At 39.0% G+C, this 16,215-nt stretch overlaps 1 protein-coding gene across 3 annotated transcripts in view; it reads right to left on the bottom strand.

The window, feature by feature from the left end:
* Positions 1 to 2,446: 2,446 nt before the first annotated feature.
* Positions 2,447 to 16,215, bottom strand: part of col2a1b (collagen, type II, alpha 1b) — a 62,654-nt gene continuing 48,885 nt past the window's right edge. For all 3 annotated transcript variants that reach the window (XM_021319898.2, XM_021319897.2, XM_021319896.2), the window contains 13 exons: positions 15,046 to 15,207; positions 14,099 to 14,206; positions 11,394 to 11,501; positions 10,616 to 10,669; positions 9,252 to 9,359; positions 8,917 to 8,970; positions 8,670 to 8,777; positions 8,513 to 8,566; positions 8,196 to 8,303; positions 5,896 to 6,184; positions 5,434 to 5,621; positions 3,408 to 3,650; positions 2,447 to 3,313 (listed from right to left, as the gene is read on the bottom strand). In XM_021319898.2, coding sequence (XP_021175573.2) covers positions 3,167 to 3,313; positions 3,408 to 3,650; positions 5,434 to 5,621; positions 5,896 to 6,184; positions 8,196 to 8,303; positions 8,513 to 8,566; positions 8,670 to 8,777; positions 8,917 to 8,970; positions 9,252 to 9,359; positions 10,616 to 10,669; positions 11,394 to 11,501; positions 14,099 to 14,206; positions 15,046 to 15,207 — 1,731 coding nt within the window. In that variant the 3' untranslated portion in view covers positions 2,447 to 3,166. The remainder of the gene's footprint in view (positions 3,314 to 3,407; positions 3,651 to 5,433; positions 5,622 to 5,895; positions 6,185 to 8,195; positions 8,304 to 8,512; positions 8,567 to 8,669; positions 8,778 to 8,916; positions 8,971 to 9,251; positions 9,360 to 10,615; positions 10,670 to 11,393; positions 11,502 to 14,098; positions 14,207 to 15,045; positions 15,208 to 16,215) is intronic.

Below are 16,215 nucleotides of genomic sequence, written 5' to 3' on the forward strand. Positions count from 1 at the left end.
CAAAAAGAAAATCTAAGATGGTGAAGTGAAATGAGGAAAATATATACAGAATATGTAAGGAAATAAAAACTGTTTTAGCGCCCCCTTTGCTATGAAGCCCTTCAAAGGTCTGGTGCAACCAACTGCCTTCAAAAGTCACATAATTAGTGAAATGAACTCTAGGTGTCACATAATCTGTCAGTATGAACAACCTGTTTTGGTTGAGCACTAAGCAGGAAACATCACTTCACAAAGACCAAGCAGCTCTCTTAATCTGAGAGAAAGGTAACCCTGAAGGAGTGGCATTGGTCTGAAGCAGAAACTAAAGGATCTCTCCACGGGAGCCCAGTAAGATGTATATTCCATAGAGCTGGACTTTATGGAAAGGTGGTCAAAAAAAAGCCATAACTTAATGTTAAACACAAGAAGTGAAGAGCAGTGGCTCTTGGGCAGGAAGGTGCTCCGGTCAGATGAGACTAAAATTTAACTTTTCTGCCACTGAGAAAAACACGATGTCTGGCACAAACCCAGCATATCCCATCAGAGCGCCATCCTGAAACATGGTGATGGCAGCATTATGCTGTGGGGATGTTTTTCAGCTTCAGGGACTGGGAAACTGGTCCAAGTCGATGGAAAGATGGTATTAAATGCAGGGAAATTCTTGAGCAAAAGCCTGCCAGTCAACTTGTGGTTTGACACTGGGGTGGAGGTTCACCTTCCAGGAGGACAATGACCTGAAGCACACTGCTAAAGCAACACTCGTGGTTTAAGAAGAAACATTTAAATGTGTTGGAATGGTCTAGTCAAAGCCCAGAACACAATCCAATTGAGATTGAATATCGCTGTTCACAAGTGAAAACCATCCAACATGAAGGAGCTGGAGCAATTCTGCTTTGAAGAATGGGCAAAAATCCCGGTGGCAAGGTGCAGCGAGCTCCCAAGTGACATGCAGCTGGAATTGCTGCAAAAGGAGACTCTATAAAGTAGTGACTATTGCAGGCCACTGTATGGTTCTGAAAGTACTGTTCCCCAGCTAAGATGAGGGGGAAATCTCATCACCACAACTGTTTGCCCCGGCATCAAGATCCCCTCGCCAGGAAGGCACCAGCTAGTTTCATGTGAAACAGCCGTTGAACGTGTGGTTTATCTTTCTGGATTTCAAAACCAAATTGTAAACAATACCTGAAGTTTTTCTTGCCATATAAGCTCGCTTGTCTCTTCTGCATGTGTGCTGAGGTAAAACAAAACTGAGCTTGCAGTAACTCTGAAGATTAGACGGTAAACGAAACCCTTTACAAAACTGGATTTTGAAACAAAGGGGATCAGACTAGTTTTTTTTTATTCCAACTGGTATATCTTTCTGTCTTCTCAGTGCAGGTTTTTTTATTTCTTTAGTCTGACTTCACAAAATCCTTCCAAGCCAATCAGAGGGAATTTAGAAAAGCGTTTGGCACGGTTCATTAACTATTGGTCCTGTTTTTATAGAGAGATGGTTACAAATCAAAGCTTTGTAAGATATACCTTTGGCTGGAAGCAGATGTTTTTTCAAAGTCACCAGCCTACACTGAAATAGTCTAGGGAGAAAAAAACGTAACCTTCATTTTAAAAGCTTAATGAATTTTTAAACTAGCAGACACTTTAAACAGCATTATTTGACACATATTGACATGCATCAAAAATAAACAGTTTTTCATAAGAGCTTGACGTTCTGCCAGTCTGCGAGAACCCTGATGTATGAATAATAATAAATTCCAACTATATATTAACCTGAAATTCAATAAAACTCAACTTCAGTCTGGTACTTGGTTTTCGTCGTTTATTTCCAATTTACATTAATTAAAACGTAACAAAAACAAGTCAAGATCATAATGATAATTATATAATTAATATTGCTATTATTATTAACAATAATTCTATTATTAATAATAAAAAATATACACAACCTCACACATTTGAAACCCTCTGCGCTGGACTTGGAATCGGCGCATCAGTGAAATACACCCAAAATCACTTAAGGTGCGTGTGTTTGTACATCGAAGCAGAGGCCGTGTGCTGTGTGAGGGGGCAGGAGGGGACACCCCGAGAGGGATGCAGGTCACACAGGTGGAGGGGAAGCAGACTGGTCTCATATTGCCAAATATATTACAATATCTGTCTGTAAACTAAGTTTAGATATGTTTTTGTTTCTTACTTTATTTTTACGGTGAGGTAGTATTAAAAAGCCTAATCGAATGTTTTAAAAACATTAATACACTTGATCCTAACTACACTGATTAATTTAGTATTCATGTGAGAAGGGTCCTTATTCACAGTGAAATCCAAAATCCCAGGACGAAAGGGCCACTTAGGAACTGCATATATATATATATATATATATATATATATATATATATATATATATATATATATATATATATATATATGCAAGTTACTATATATGAGTATCGGGTCGTTTAAAGACACAAACTTTTTTTTTACAACAATAGCACCATTGACTTTATTATAGTACACAATAATTCTGATACACACTATGGTTGGAAGAACAGGAAAGTCTGCAGTTTCTACAGTATGCTGAAATATTTCTGGTTTCAAAGAACTAAAAATGATTTATTGGTTTGTGACACAGGAATGATGGGATGATCAGAAAACAGGAGTCAGTGAGTGGATGAGGCTTCGTTTTTTTTTTTTTTTAAATATAAATTTTTCATTTTGCAACAAACTAGCACACCTGGGACCCTTAGCTAAACAATAAATAAATAACACCAACACATTGTTTTCTCTCTTGTTCCCTGGTATGTTCCTGTTTTCTCATCATACTTCCTCCTTTTGTTCAAAGACAACATTGGGTAGTTGGGTGAGGGGGGCGGGGGGGGGGTCTTTTCACAACTAGCCAAAAAGGGAGAGTTTTAGGGAGTGAAGGGTGTCCATGGGGGAGGGAGAGATGACTGAAGGCAAAGCTGCAGATGGATCACGAAGGACAGTTTGTCGGTGCCATTCAGTGCAGATATCCTACGGAGTTCGACTTGGAAAAGCACTTTTTATTTAAAAAAGAAGTCCCATTTGAGCAAAAAGTGTCTTGATTTTTCTTTTTCTCTCCTTTTTACTGAAGCGCGCTCCTCTTTCATTTCCTATTGTATTGTTTCCAAATAGCCACTTTTTCTTCCTCTTCTTGTTAGCTGCTCATCCTCTACAAGAAGCAAACCGCCCCAACGTCAACGCCAAACTCCTGGTCTACTCCACCGATGTCCATGGGGGCAATGTCCACAATGGGCAGTCGGGAGGTCTTCTGTGACCTGTATTCGATCACTGTCTTACCCCACTGTCCTGTGTGTCTCTGCAGGAAGGAAAAACAATCGTATAGAACATTTAAAACATGAGGCGTCACCCCCAGAGACTCCAAATATGTGCGTACTAGCAAGAGTGCATACCGAGCAACTATCTTCCATGACGGTGTAGGTGAAGCGGCTGTTGCCCTCGGCCCTGATCTCCACGTCGTTGGAGCCCTGCAGCAGCACGGCCTTCTTCAGGTTGCCTGTTGCAGCATCCAGGTACGCCACGCTGTTCTTACAGTGGTACGTGAGATTTTGGGACGCCTCGGTGGACAGCAACCTCAGGAAAGTCATCTGAATGGCGGCAGTATTGGGCGCCAGGCTGTCGTCACCATAACTGAACTGTATTGGATACACAATGATAAATCATGTAGTGTTCCCAGCGCTTCAGCTAGTGTTTTAAATTATACTTTGAATGGTTTGATTTCATGCCCATCTAAAAGTTATCATATTCTTCATAGAAATATTTTACTAATTTTTACCAGAAAATTCGCTTGCGTTATAGACCATAAGATTTTATTTTAGTTAGAAGTAAGAAGTGAAAAAAACTGTGTAATGATCCAAATGCATGTGAAAAACAACATATTTCTTGTAGCCGTGCTAAAGCTGCTGTTTCATCTCTTGCCAGGTATGTTAGAATTAGGGCTGGGCGATATGGCTTAAAAATAAAATCTCAGATTTTACCATACCAAATTTGATTAGTCGATTTTTTCCCCTCCTTCTTGTTTCACAAAAAAAATGTAAGAGATTATTTTAAAAACTTGTTTTTATGTCAAGCATTTTGTCTGGGAGTTGACCTGAATTCAAAGTACAACTAAATACAAGCTATAAAACATGCTTGTAAACCAAGATGGCTGCCCTGCCGTTGTAAACAATGAAAGTCTAACAAAATGTTTGCTGCTAGAGGTTTTACACAATGAGCTGACAGGCTTCACTTCACTCGTTTAAATGGCTAAATTTGAAAAAAAGAAATAAATGAGTAAATTAAAATGCTTTGTATTATGGTAAAAAAAGTTTCCCATTTACATTTCCTAAACATATATTCTGCATCGCATGCTATTCTCTTCATGAAAGCCCAATGAGTGCACTGGCAAAATAAAATCCTGATTTTCCAAAAATAAAATCTTTAAAAATTGTAAATTCATATTAATCAATTAAATCGATTTATCGCCCAGCCCTAGTTAGAATTTTTTAAAAGATGTGATACTTTGGTATCCCGTCATCAAGAATCAAGAAGCTTTATCGTCATTATGTGTTACCATAGTGAAATTATTTGTGGGGCAGGTGCTGGCTCACAATGCACATAATTACAGATAACATGCAGACATAACCTTTCCAAAAGTTTTTTTAACAAACTTTTTGATTGCACTGCCTAACAGTATATGCTTAAGTGTGCATATAGTCCTTAGCAGCTAAGGGATTAATTTCCAAGTCAAAAAGATAGCAGTCTACAATACTGTGCAATAATTTAGTTGTAGAATTGCACAGTTTGCATGGATGTCTCACCAGACAGTCCCGAGAGATTGAAGTGTGCGAATACACATTTGCAAATGAGAACAGCGTAAATGCTTTTAATCGTATCAGAAACCTATGTAACCAGTGGTGTCTTTGTAATTATGAACTGGGCTGATGGTTTGGTGATTTTCAGCAGACTGTCATGGCTTTAAAGTAAGCATGTCCCTTTCCCTATTGCACGGTATACATTTTATTTTAAAGCCCTTAGGGAATTTAATCAGAAAGTTTTTTTTATAACAAGCACAGTAAATAGCACCCAAAACATGAATAGAACAGCAACCATTTTTGCAGTGGTTTTTGGGACCTCCAAAAATGACCCACAAGAGAAACTCTGGAGCAGATACTTTGGCTTATATTTTTTTTGGTAAATGTTTCAAATCTAGTTGTGTTTTCAACTTTATATTCCATTTTGGAATTTATTTGTAACAATGAAATTAATAATTTGCATGACTGTAATTTAGGGCAAGATTACATGCACATGTATAACCATGTAGTCTGTACACAGAAGGATGAACATGCACATCTATTCTATTTTTGACTGTGTCAAAACATAAACAGTAACATTAATGTAATATAAACTAAGAAAACTGAGACAGGTTGCAGATCTTACGTGGAATCCTCCGTTCATTGTCTCTCCGAACCAGACATGTTTGCGGTCCTTGCTCTTGCTGGACCACCAGTTCTTGCGTGGGATCTTGGCAGGCTTGGGGTTCACGCAGGACTCCCCGGTCTCCATGTTGCAGAAGACCTTGATTGCATCAACGGTGCAGCCCTGATTGGGATCAATCCAGTACTCACCTAAATAAAAGCAGAGAAAAAAATAATATTAGCCTCCAGGGTGGGATCACTCCCATGCATCACTGTTCCAGTCCAGCTGATTAAAAGCTTCAACCCATTGGGAATGCCTTGAATAGTTTGGCATACTGTTGTGAAAACAGATCCTAGATCAGCACATGACAAACATTCTCTACAGCACGAACTACATTTTAGGTTAAGTTCTCATTTCTCATGAACTTTCCCAGTCTGAACCCAGTCTGCCCCAGTTTTGCCAATTCCTTTCATTGTCACTCACCGCTCTTCCAGTCGGGATGGCACAGTTTCAGATCCCTGCAGGTGCGGGCGGGGTTCTTCTTGGACCCCTCAGGGCTGCGGATATTCTCAATCTGGTTGTTGAGAGATTTTAGAGTGGCATCGACCTCGGCGTCATGTTGACGGAGATTCCCGGCGGCCTGGTCGGCCCTCATGTACCTGAGAGGATCGGGAGCCTTTTCTGTCCGACCCAGGCCAGCAAAGGCAGACATGTCGATACCAGGACCGGGGGGACCTGGAGGACCAGGGGGTCCAGGGTTTCCAGGGGGGCCCTGAAACACAATCCAGAAAGGGAGAATTTGTTTTACTTTACTTTAGCAAATGCAGCTTTCCTAAATTCTCGTTTTGCTAAGCACTGCAGGATTTATTCTTCCGTCTCTTGATCTAGACATATACATATAATTTTACAAAATTTTCTGAAGAGGGTTTTTGCAAGGCCACAATTGTGAATAACAACTTGTTTTGAATGATTGGCTAAATAAGTGCTACATAAAAAACAAATACATCAAAAAGGCTTTTCTCATTGCTCATGTTTTCAGCTGAGCAGCGATTTTCTGTACTCGGTGCTGTCTAGGACTTTATACTTTATTATGAGCAATGCATGCATTGAAAACCAGTTGTTTTAATCTTCAGTGCTTTCCTTCATACCTGCCATTTTAATGTTAAATAATCCTTTATTACAATGTTTCATATTAAAAATGAAGAGAAGGAAAACTATTTGCGAAAGTGTCTAAAATGTTACTTTCTAATAGTTTTACGTATATCATTATAAATAATGATGACAATAGTGTAATTATAGTTCTTTCTGAAACACCGCATCAAAGTTTTTCTTTATATTTTTGTTGATGAGTTTGTGCCCATTTAAGCATGATGAAGAAAATGAATGCTGTTCACTTTTTTTGTCTCTCTGTCATTTAGTTGAAAAAATATTGTGTATTGGCAAAATTTCACAACTTGTACACCATATAGTCCAATAATTCAAAACTAGGAAACATTCGTTCTTCTCTTATTTTATTCCAGTGGTTAAGGCTTCCAAAGTCAACTATAGGCATTTATATGATGAAATACTGACTTTAGCACTACAGAGAATTCATTTGTTATGAGATATTGGTCCTTTTCTGGTGCTATTTTTTAAACCCGAAAGAAAGACGCTTGCATTCAGTGCAAGCGTCTGAATGCAAGCGACTTGCTTATGGTTCACCGAGGTTCACCAAGAAGTCATCATGAAGTGACGGTCACAGACAAACACCAACGTGCTCCGAAAAATTTAATCCAACCACTCCTGGCAATTATGTTCTTCTTTAGGATAGCTGAACAAAGTCCGAGACCTCTTGCAGCCGAAAACATGATTTTGCAACATGTCTATAGCTAAAAATACAGCAGTTGCTGTTAATGTGCAGATCAGGTGCTAAAAGGCCCCTTCATCTCATCTTTGAGCATAAAGGACGGGTAATGGCCGCTCTATGTAGACCTGTCATGGCCGCTTGTTCTCCATGGCAGGGAGAGGCCGCTGCTGAACAAGCAGAATCCACGAGAATTACTCAGAAATGCATGAATTAAGCAAGATAGCACTTTGGCCATGATTCTGAAGATGTAATCGCATTATACCATAGTTAAAAGCTCAAAAAAGCTGATTTTGATTGATATAGGCCCTTTAAACTTTTCCACCACTTTGTCCTTGTCCTATCTGCTAATTTCATTGTTTTTCATGATGCTGTTTGTTCACGAATAAAACTCTGAGGCTTCACACAACAGATGGATTAAGATTAAATAATAAAGGTAGACTCTATTTACTTATTAGGTTGAATTCTGAAGGCAATTTGTTGTGCTGGATTCATGGGAACACTAGTGACATATATATTTGGCAAAATAAAGTGAAAAGAGTGGACCCTTCCACTGCATAAACATATGCTGCTGTACTTTGAGTTTAATTATCACATAAAATCCTAGAGAAATACTTACGTTTTTTGGCTACAGCATGAAAAAATGTTGGTAATACATTTGAAAGGGCCTGTATGCAGTGATTTCAACTAACTAAATAAAAAATGCAGTATATGATGCTTTTAGCAGAGTTAACAGCATAATGAGCCGCACTGACAGCTGTCTTGGATGTGAGTTTGATACACATATTCATTTTTTCTGTTTGGTTGTTTAATTTTACCTTGATTTTGGTAATTAATTGCTGGTAAACATGTACTTACATTTATTCTATTTTGTAGACGCTAGTTCGCAGAATAAAATCAACAAGAAAAAAGAGGGTGTTAGGTTCTTGTGAGTACTCACAGCGGGACCAGAGTCTCCAGAACGACCACGAGGTCCAGGGGGTCCAATTGGTCCTGGTAAACCATTTGCACCATCTTTTCCAGAAGGTCCAACAGGTCCAGGTGGTCCCTGCAGATGGAGGTGTTGATAACATAAACCTTATTTGTGCGAAAACATGAATGTTTACTGTATGGCATCATGCATATTAACAAAATGTATTTAACTGTCAATTAATCAGTCTAATTAGACTGCTGTACTAAAAAATTATGATGATTTAAGTGAAATGTAATCAGTTTTACAGATTTAATTGCAAAAATGTTGGTTGTGTTTGTACGCACTCTTTGTCCAGATGGCCCAGCAGGTCCAGTGGCACCCTGGTCTCCAGGTTGACCCTAATGCAGAGAAAACACAGAGACAAATATAAAATAAACAATGAAAGAGCATACCACAAAGGAATAAGGTACAGACATATTTAGATTAAATATGGCTCCTTACTGGTGGTCCAGGGAGACCCTGCAGGCCGGTGAAACCTCTGTGTCCCTTCTGTCCTCTCTCACCAGACTCTCCGGCTTCACCCTTATCACCGCGGGGTCCTTGGGGTCCCTAGGAATAAGTGGTAAACATCCTATTGAAACCTTGTTTGTTTGTGAAAATTGTAAACTGTCAGAAGTTAAACAAGGAACGGCCATTTCTGTTTGTAGTGGCTGGAAGTCATTCTAAAGTGTCCTGGTGGCAAACCTACAGGCATTCCTCTGGCACCGGCAGGTCCTGGAGGTCCGGCTGGTCCTTGAGCACCCTAACAAATACAAGAAGTGGTAAAGATAATAACACACCAGATTTGCCTGTATGTCTAGCAATAATTAAGCCTTGCTACAGCACATTTGACTATATATATATATATATATATATATATATATATATATATATATATATATATATATATATATATATATATATATACCCCAGGGAATAAAACCCTTTATTATTTGGTAAGTTTAAAAAAGAAGAAAAAAAAAGAAGTTTTTAGAAAACATCTGACTGAGAGATAACTTTGCTTGTGTTTGAGTCGTTACTCACAGACTCCCCTCTGTCTCCCTGCTTTCCGGTGGGACCGACTGGGCCGGGAGCACCAGGAGAACCCGGAGCACCAGGAGCACCAGCAGGACCAGTGTTGCCACGGTCACCCTGCAGCAAAAAGATTACAAATTAGAAGATACAACAGCAGGGTGAACATCGTGGGCTTATTTTGTGTATAGTTTTCAAGATAAGAATGAGAAAATATAAAGGAGCTATAAGTAATACTGATACCTTGTGGCTCAAATCGGTACAACAGCATGCCAATCACAACAATCTAATATGCCGTTTGAAAACGGTATGTTGCTGTTGTGAATTCTTACTTACACAGGATAGGTATATGTTGTCGTATTCTGTTCTATTTCTGGTCCGCTTTTCTTACTGGCTTCCATGTTTGCAGGCTGCAGCTCTTTTGTCAGAATAAAATACCAAACGCTGTGCTCTGTTTTGGGAACCCTGGGAACTCTCATATGATTGGCTCAGGAACCAGGAAATAAACACGAGCTGCAGTCTGAACTGAAGTAGTTCCGGACTGTACCTCTAGGTTTGAAAGGAAAAAAAATTGACTAAGACATTGTTGATGGAGAGGACTGATTAGGGAATGTTACTTCCATCCCACTTGAGATATGAGAATGAGTTACGTTGATTTTACAGTAAATATCTTACTTATAGCTCCTTTATCTAATAATTTGTCTTGGAGGATACAGTGTGTCAACTGGGGAGATTGTCTTAGATGATACAGATAAAAAAAAATACTGCAGAGTTTACCACAGGTTATTTGGCTGCATCAGCTGGAAAAAACAAACAAACAAAAAAAAAAAAAACCTAAACGTAATTCTACTTGTTTAAACGGGGGAAAATTAACGCCATTTTTTTAAAAACTGTGTAAAAAGCTGCAAAAATATTAATAACACAGAGACTGCACCACAAACTCCCAAAAGAAAACCCCCATGCTGCCTTTCACTTTTCACTTTTGTTTGGACAAATAACATTTTATTGTACACAATCAATGTTTAATCACAAGCCCTACATGGAGACAGCTCTTCCCTACAGTATAAATGCAGTTATCAGCAGGACATAAGTGGATCCTGCAAAAGATTGCCAAGCAAGGACCCAAAGAAGATGACAGAGGTGAGGTATTTCTGTCTCCTCTGGTACAAATGGGATCTGTGGGATGCCACGACCCATAGAGAAGTATCTAGGGGTGCCATGCAGCAGAACCCCAGATGTTCTTTGTTTTTTGTTTCTTGATCACTCAGACCTGGTTTGATGGCAATGGTAGTTGTGTGGTTGCAGTGTAATAGCCAATCGGTTTACAGCAGCATTATGCATTACAGATGATATGACCACTTGTAAATTGTGTTTACCTTAATTCCAGGAGAACCGTCTCTACCAGGAGGTCCGTCAGATCCAGGGTTGCCCTGTTAGACAAAATTCGAGTGTTAATTAATTCTAACCGGGTGTCCTCGTGAATAAATATTAGCTGTATAATGAGCCCCGGTGCAGCCAAACACAATAATGGGACACAATGCAAATGTATGAGTGACGCAAACTGTGGGCCATTTCAATGCCTCACCATTTCTCATTTGAAAGTGAAACTAAATTACTAGCTGCATATCCAGTCCAAATCTAAGCCAAGTCTTAAATGCTTGATAGTCAGGTTATACATTTTCTCATCAAATGCCTGTGATCTAGCCTGTCTTTAAGACCGTACCGTTCTAGGTTAGGAATTGAAATCCTGTACAGGATCAGACCTTTGGTCTAATTTAACACAAGACCTTTAAACAGCTATCTTCTTATCTTCGAAACTTTAAGCAATATTCAAAAAACCTTAAGAACTGCTTGAAATTATTTTCTAAATTAGTAAAGCAGTGGATTCCCCCCATTTCATTCAAAAATCCATATTATGTATTTTTATAAAAAACATTGAAAGGCATGAACAGCTGTTAACATTCTCTATTAATCTAATAATGTGCTTTTTGTTTAGTCTTTGCTATCATGTAGTTACCACCATTTAATCCCAGTGCTAATATTGTTTGCTCCTTCATTATATAATGTTCTGAAGTGTTTCATTCAAATCCAAGTCAGAAACTCGAGTTTCAATGAGTCTATCAAACACATGTTTTGTATTCGTTATTTTTTAACCTCTCTTCCAGGTTCCCCAGCTGGTCCAGTAAGCCCAGGTGGTCCAACGGGTCCAGGGGGTCCACGGTCTCCAGGACCGCCAGCAGCTCCCTGCTTTCCAGGCTCACCCTGAGAGGAATAAGGACGACTCATTATTGTATGTTGAAAAAAATATAGTTTGAATGACACAACTCTCTGATCTACAAGCAGTTCAGGTTCTGATGTTCAGCTGTATATTCTAATACAAATTCATTGTTTTTACAGTAACACAAATTAGTATTTTTTTTCGATAAGAAAAAGGAAACATAAATCTTCAAAAGATGCTTGTAAGTCTAGTAAAGGTGTTGCTTTAGATCCACTGAGGCACATTATTTAGTTTAGAGACTGAACAGTTGACCTCTTTCCCCAAACTCCAGACTATTCTTATCTTGAAACACTTTCTTGTCACCCTGCAACCTAAATGCATTACTTCTGGTGCTATATTGAAGTATAAAAACAACTATTCCAAAATTTAGATATTAAACGTGGTATTTTCTTGCAGCTACATGATATTCTCTTTTAATTTATCTGAAAACCAATATTTCCTAGTAGTATTGGATGTGTTTCCTTTATGTTTTTGTCTGTCCAGAAACAAAAATGACCAAGTAATTACATTATGGTCAGGGAGTTTGCACAGATCCATTCAGCTGTTGGATTTAAACAGCTTATTACAATACAGTTGAAAATTGGACTTTGTACTGTGACTTATTAGAAAAGATTTCAAAGCAAATTTAAATACAGTAACTTGAAAGAAAATACAGTGAGGCCCAGATACACAGAATAAACCTGCAGAATATGACTGAAGCATAATTTGCAGCTCTATCTGCCATTAAAAGCTCAATCCTTGGAGAGTTTGTTTTGATTTACTGGAATCTCCTTCATGCACACTGGTGAATTATTAATGATGGGGCCGTGCCTGCTGAGATGTTGCAAGTAGGGGACATGGTTCATGTCATACATCAAAAAGTGTTGGATGTAAGCGGAGGAAGCTCTTCAATCATATGCCGTAGTGTAATCTCCATCAGACAGGAACATGAGGAGAAAAGCCCTGGTTGATGTGAGATGTGTTCTGACTCTGATCAAATTAGGACACAACAGATTGTCAGTCCAGAGCACATCTGCTGATTTCCCACATTTACTGTACAGAGTGCCAAAACAGTCAGTATTGTGCTCATATGGTAGATTCATTAATATTTATTAAGAGCTGTGACAGCAGGGTTGGTGATGCTTTCACCTTCTGACTCTGTGTGTGTGTGTGTGTGTGTGTGTGTGTGTGTGTGTGTGTGTGTGTGTTTGTGTGTCTTCATGAGAAAATGTGTTTGTGAGTAGACATTCAGTCTTGCATGAGCTGCTGCAAAAGCAGTTTTCAATTCTTTAGAAGGTGTTTATGTGTCTGTCTGTTTAAAGTCAGATTTTGTGACAACAGTGAAAGAAACAGACCTACATTTTATTGATGTGCAGCTGAAGTCACAACGACTGCTGGGTTGGTTTAAGGTTCTGGTTTTGGGGGATGCTGAATTTAGGACTAAAAGGCTAAAAAAAATATGCTTTTGTGACTCTTATGTATTGAAGTTTAATTAATTTTTTTGAGCTAGTAAAGAAAAAAAATGCAAAAACAAGCAATGTTATGTGCTGCAGATATAGGTTACATCCCACTTTATTATTTTCTCTTGACCGGTTTTGCAAGAACAGCCCGATAATGTTAATTCTCCTGGAGACTGACTTAATAGTGTTTGTGGAAAATATTTCCCAAATGTTAGAAATGAATCAGAATTAGAAGAAAGGACAACCAAAGCAGGGTTTTATGTTTGATGTCACATTAAGAGCTCTTGTTATGGTTCATTAGTCTGTTTTATGCTTTTTGTTGTTCATGTTGAATCAAATGTTTGCTTAATATGCGTTTAAATTCTTTGCTCTTCCCATCTAGACCTGTTGTCTTCTCTTTATTGCTGTGAAAAATGATATTACTTACAGTTTAATAGGTATAGCGTTACTTGCAACAGTGACAGGGAACCACTGGATGCTAAGAAAAAATAAAATAAAAATACATCCCACCAGATAAATCTATTAGGAAGGAATGATAACTTTCAGAACTGCCAGTTTTTTTTTTAGTCTAATGATCTAATTCATGTAATACTGTGTTCGTGTATTGTATTATACTTTGTGAATATACTCACTACCAGTTTTCTACCTTATTGCTTTTGTAAATTTTTTGATAATAAGGTCATTTTAATCAATGTGAAAATGTAATTTGTCAATTAACTGACGATTTGATTTCTATAAGAAAATAACGGTATATAAAAAGCACTAAATAGTATAAATCCAGACATTCTGTCAAATTTAATTGAACTCTTGGATCAGCTACTGTAGAAATATTGAGATGTTTGTTTTTTGCTCTAAAGATTTATATTTAAAATAGACATTACATCGCGTGAACAAATTTAATATTTTATCAAAATTAAATTTCTTTACATTGTCATTCTGTATTTTTTAATCAACTTTAAATTGATATAAATCTGTACAGTAAAACAAATAGGAGGAAGCTGGTTGCTGAAAAAGTGGCATCTTCTAAATTCTCTGTTCATTTTGGACATGAGCTTATTGAACAAATTAATCCTTTAAATGTCTCTCCTTGGGGGAGATTCAGGTTTGCATGTTTGAATGTGTTGTGATTTCACGTCACTTACAGAGGGTCCAGGCAGACCAGGGAAACCTCTTTCACCTCTTTGTCCGGGCAGACCAACGATACCGCGCTGACCCGCCAGTCCCTGAGGACCCGAGGGACCTGGTGGACCCTAAGAGGAAAAGAAAACCATCAGAAAAAACACGGCTGGAGTGGTATAGGTCTCTCACACCGAACATTTTGAGTCTGTAGTCATTCTTTTTCCTTCAATGGTGACACATTTTATTCCCAGCCGCAGATGCAGATGAATCTCTCCATCGCCTTCTCCCAACTCTTGAGGCTGCTCTGTCAAAATGTCTCGCAGCTCCTGACACCGTGTTCACAGTGAACACCTGACCGTAAGTGACAGCCGAGACGCACCGTTCAGCAGACAAAGCCGTTTGATGCGCTGATACTAGACTCAGGGTTTCACATACGGGACGGGACCGCTGGGAAGAGACGGTCTCATGGCAGCACAGTCTCAGCGTTTCAGCAGGATAAGCCCGACCACCTTCCTGCCCCTGGGACACGACCCGTCATTATCCTGACACAACTTGTCATCTGTTAGCAACTGCTGGGTGTGCGCGCGTGTGCAACTCTGAGGTAAAAGCCGGGGGTCCTGTCATCACACTGCTCCCAGATTGTGATGCCTTGTGCTGTCATATGTCTTAGTCTGCTATTAGAGTCGGTGATGGACCCTGACAGCTCTGTGTATTAATGATGAGCATGTCCATTACTGCTAAAATTGGCTGTCCAGCTGGAGAGAAAAAACATAAAAGTGGCTCACGATGAAGACTACAAAAACATTCCATTATTTTCTTCTCTTTGGAGTTGCTTTAAATCATGCACCTACATGCACCAGTATGTGTGGGTGCAACAGGAACCACCGTGGTATTTTCAGCATAACAAGGTCGCACATTTTTCACATTAGACAAAAGCCTCTCTCCCGGGGGCTTGTGTGAGCAGACTCACAGGAGGTCCGTCCTCTCCAGCGTCTCCTTTCTCTCCCGGAGCTCCTGCAGGACCGCGCAGTCCAGCATCACCCTGTCTGCCTGGAGGTCCACCGTCTCCCCTCACGCCTTTCGGTCCATCTTTTCCAGGGGAGCCAGCAGGACCTGGGGGTCCAGGGTTACCCTGAGAAGCATTTGAAAAAAAAATATATAATAATACAGCATGACCATAAGCTGATGTTCCTATTCAAAGGTCCTGTAAAACAGTCAAAATAAGAAGGTTGCCTTTACATTTTACCTGTGCTAAATGATTAAAGACTTTAATCTTTAGCTTTAATATTAGAAATTATCTAAAAAACAAAAGGTCTGGCTGTTTAAGAGAAATAGCTGTGGGAATATGTGTAGGTGTCAGATCAAGGAGGTTAAATGCATTACAGCTACTTCCCTACAGGAAAACAAATCCAGGCAAATTAATCTAATATTGTCTTTTCCTAAAGATCATGCTCGTGTTAAATTGGGGAGCTTCTAATGGCAAAAAAGTGCTAATAAATCTCTCATTTTATGTGATTTACAGAATAAACATCGACAGCCTATTAACTTGACATGCAAATAAGGAAGAAAAAACACAAAACCCCACCACTGACAGACACGTCTTTTCTTTTTTAAACTGCACCTGACAGGATTGCCTTATCACCACACACTGTACTATTATATGTCAGTCAACAGAGCGGCTACATTTTTTCTGATCAATGGATTTTCTTGAATCGTTTCCAACACAAAGTTGGCATTTGTAATATAGGCTAAATGTTATTTTACTATTTTTTTTGCAGGTCGGATCTTTAAACGTGTTGGTAGCAAGTGTGAAGTTATCCTTAGTGTGGTTGAACAGAGGTCTGTTTTTTGGACTCCCCTGTTTACTTTGCACACGTTTCTTCTGGGACATGTTGTCTGCCAGCATGGTGGGAGTTTTATATCCCCATCCTGACAACACACAGCTGGGCATCGCTCTAAACCACAGGGGGATCAAATGGCTGTATCAAAGATATCAAATGCGAGATGGCCCAGAACTTGCTGCAGCTATACTTTAACCTAGCAGATTCGGGTTTAAATTAGTCTTTTAATTTGACCGACATCTTTCTTATGACTGGAGGTCAGTTGAAAGATAGGAGGTATGAAGAAAAAAGCTGATTAA

This window comes from Fundulus heteroclitus, chromosome 20 (genome assembly GCF_011125445.2).
Source record: "Fundulus heteroclitus isolate FHET01 chromosome 20, MU-UCD_Fhet_4.1, whole genome shotgun sequence".
NCBI lineage: Eukaryota > Metazoa > Chordata > Actinopteri > Cyprinodontiformes > Fundulidae > Fundulus > Fundulus heteroclitus.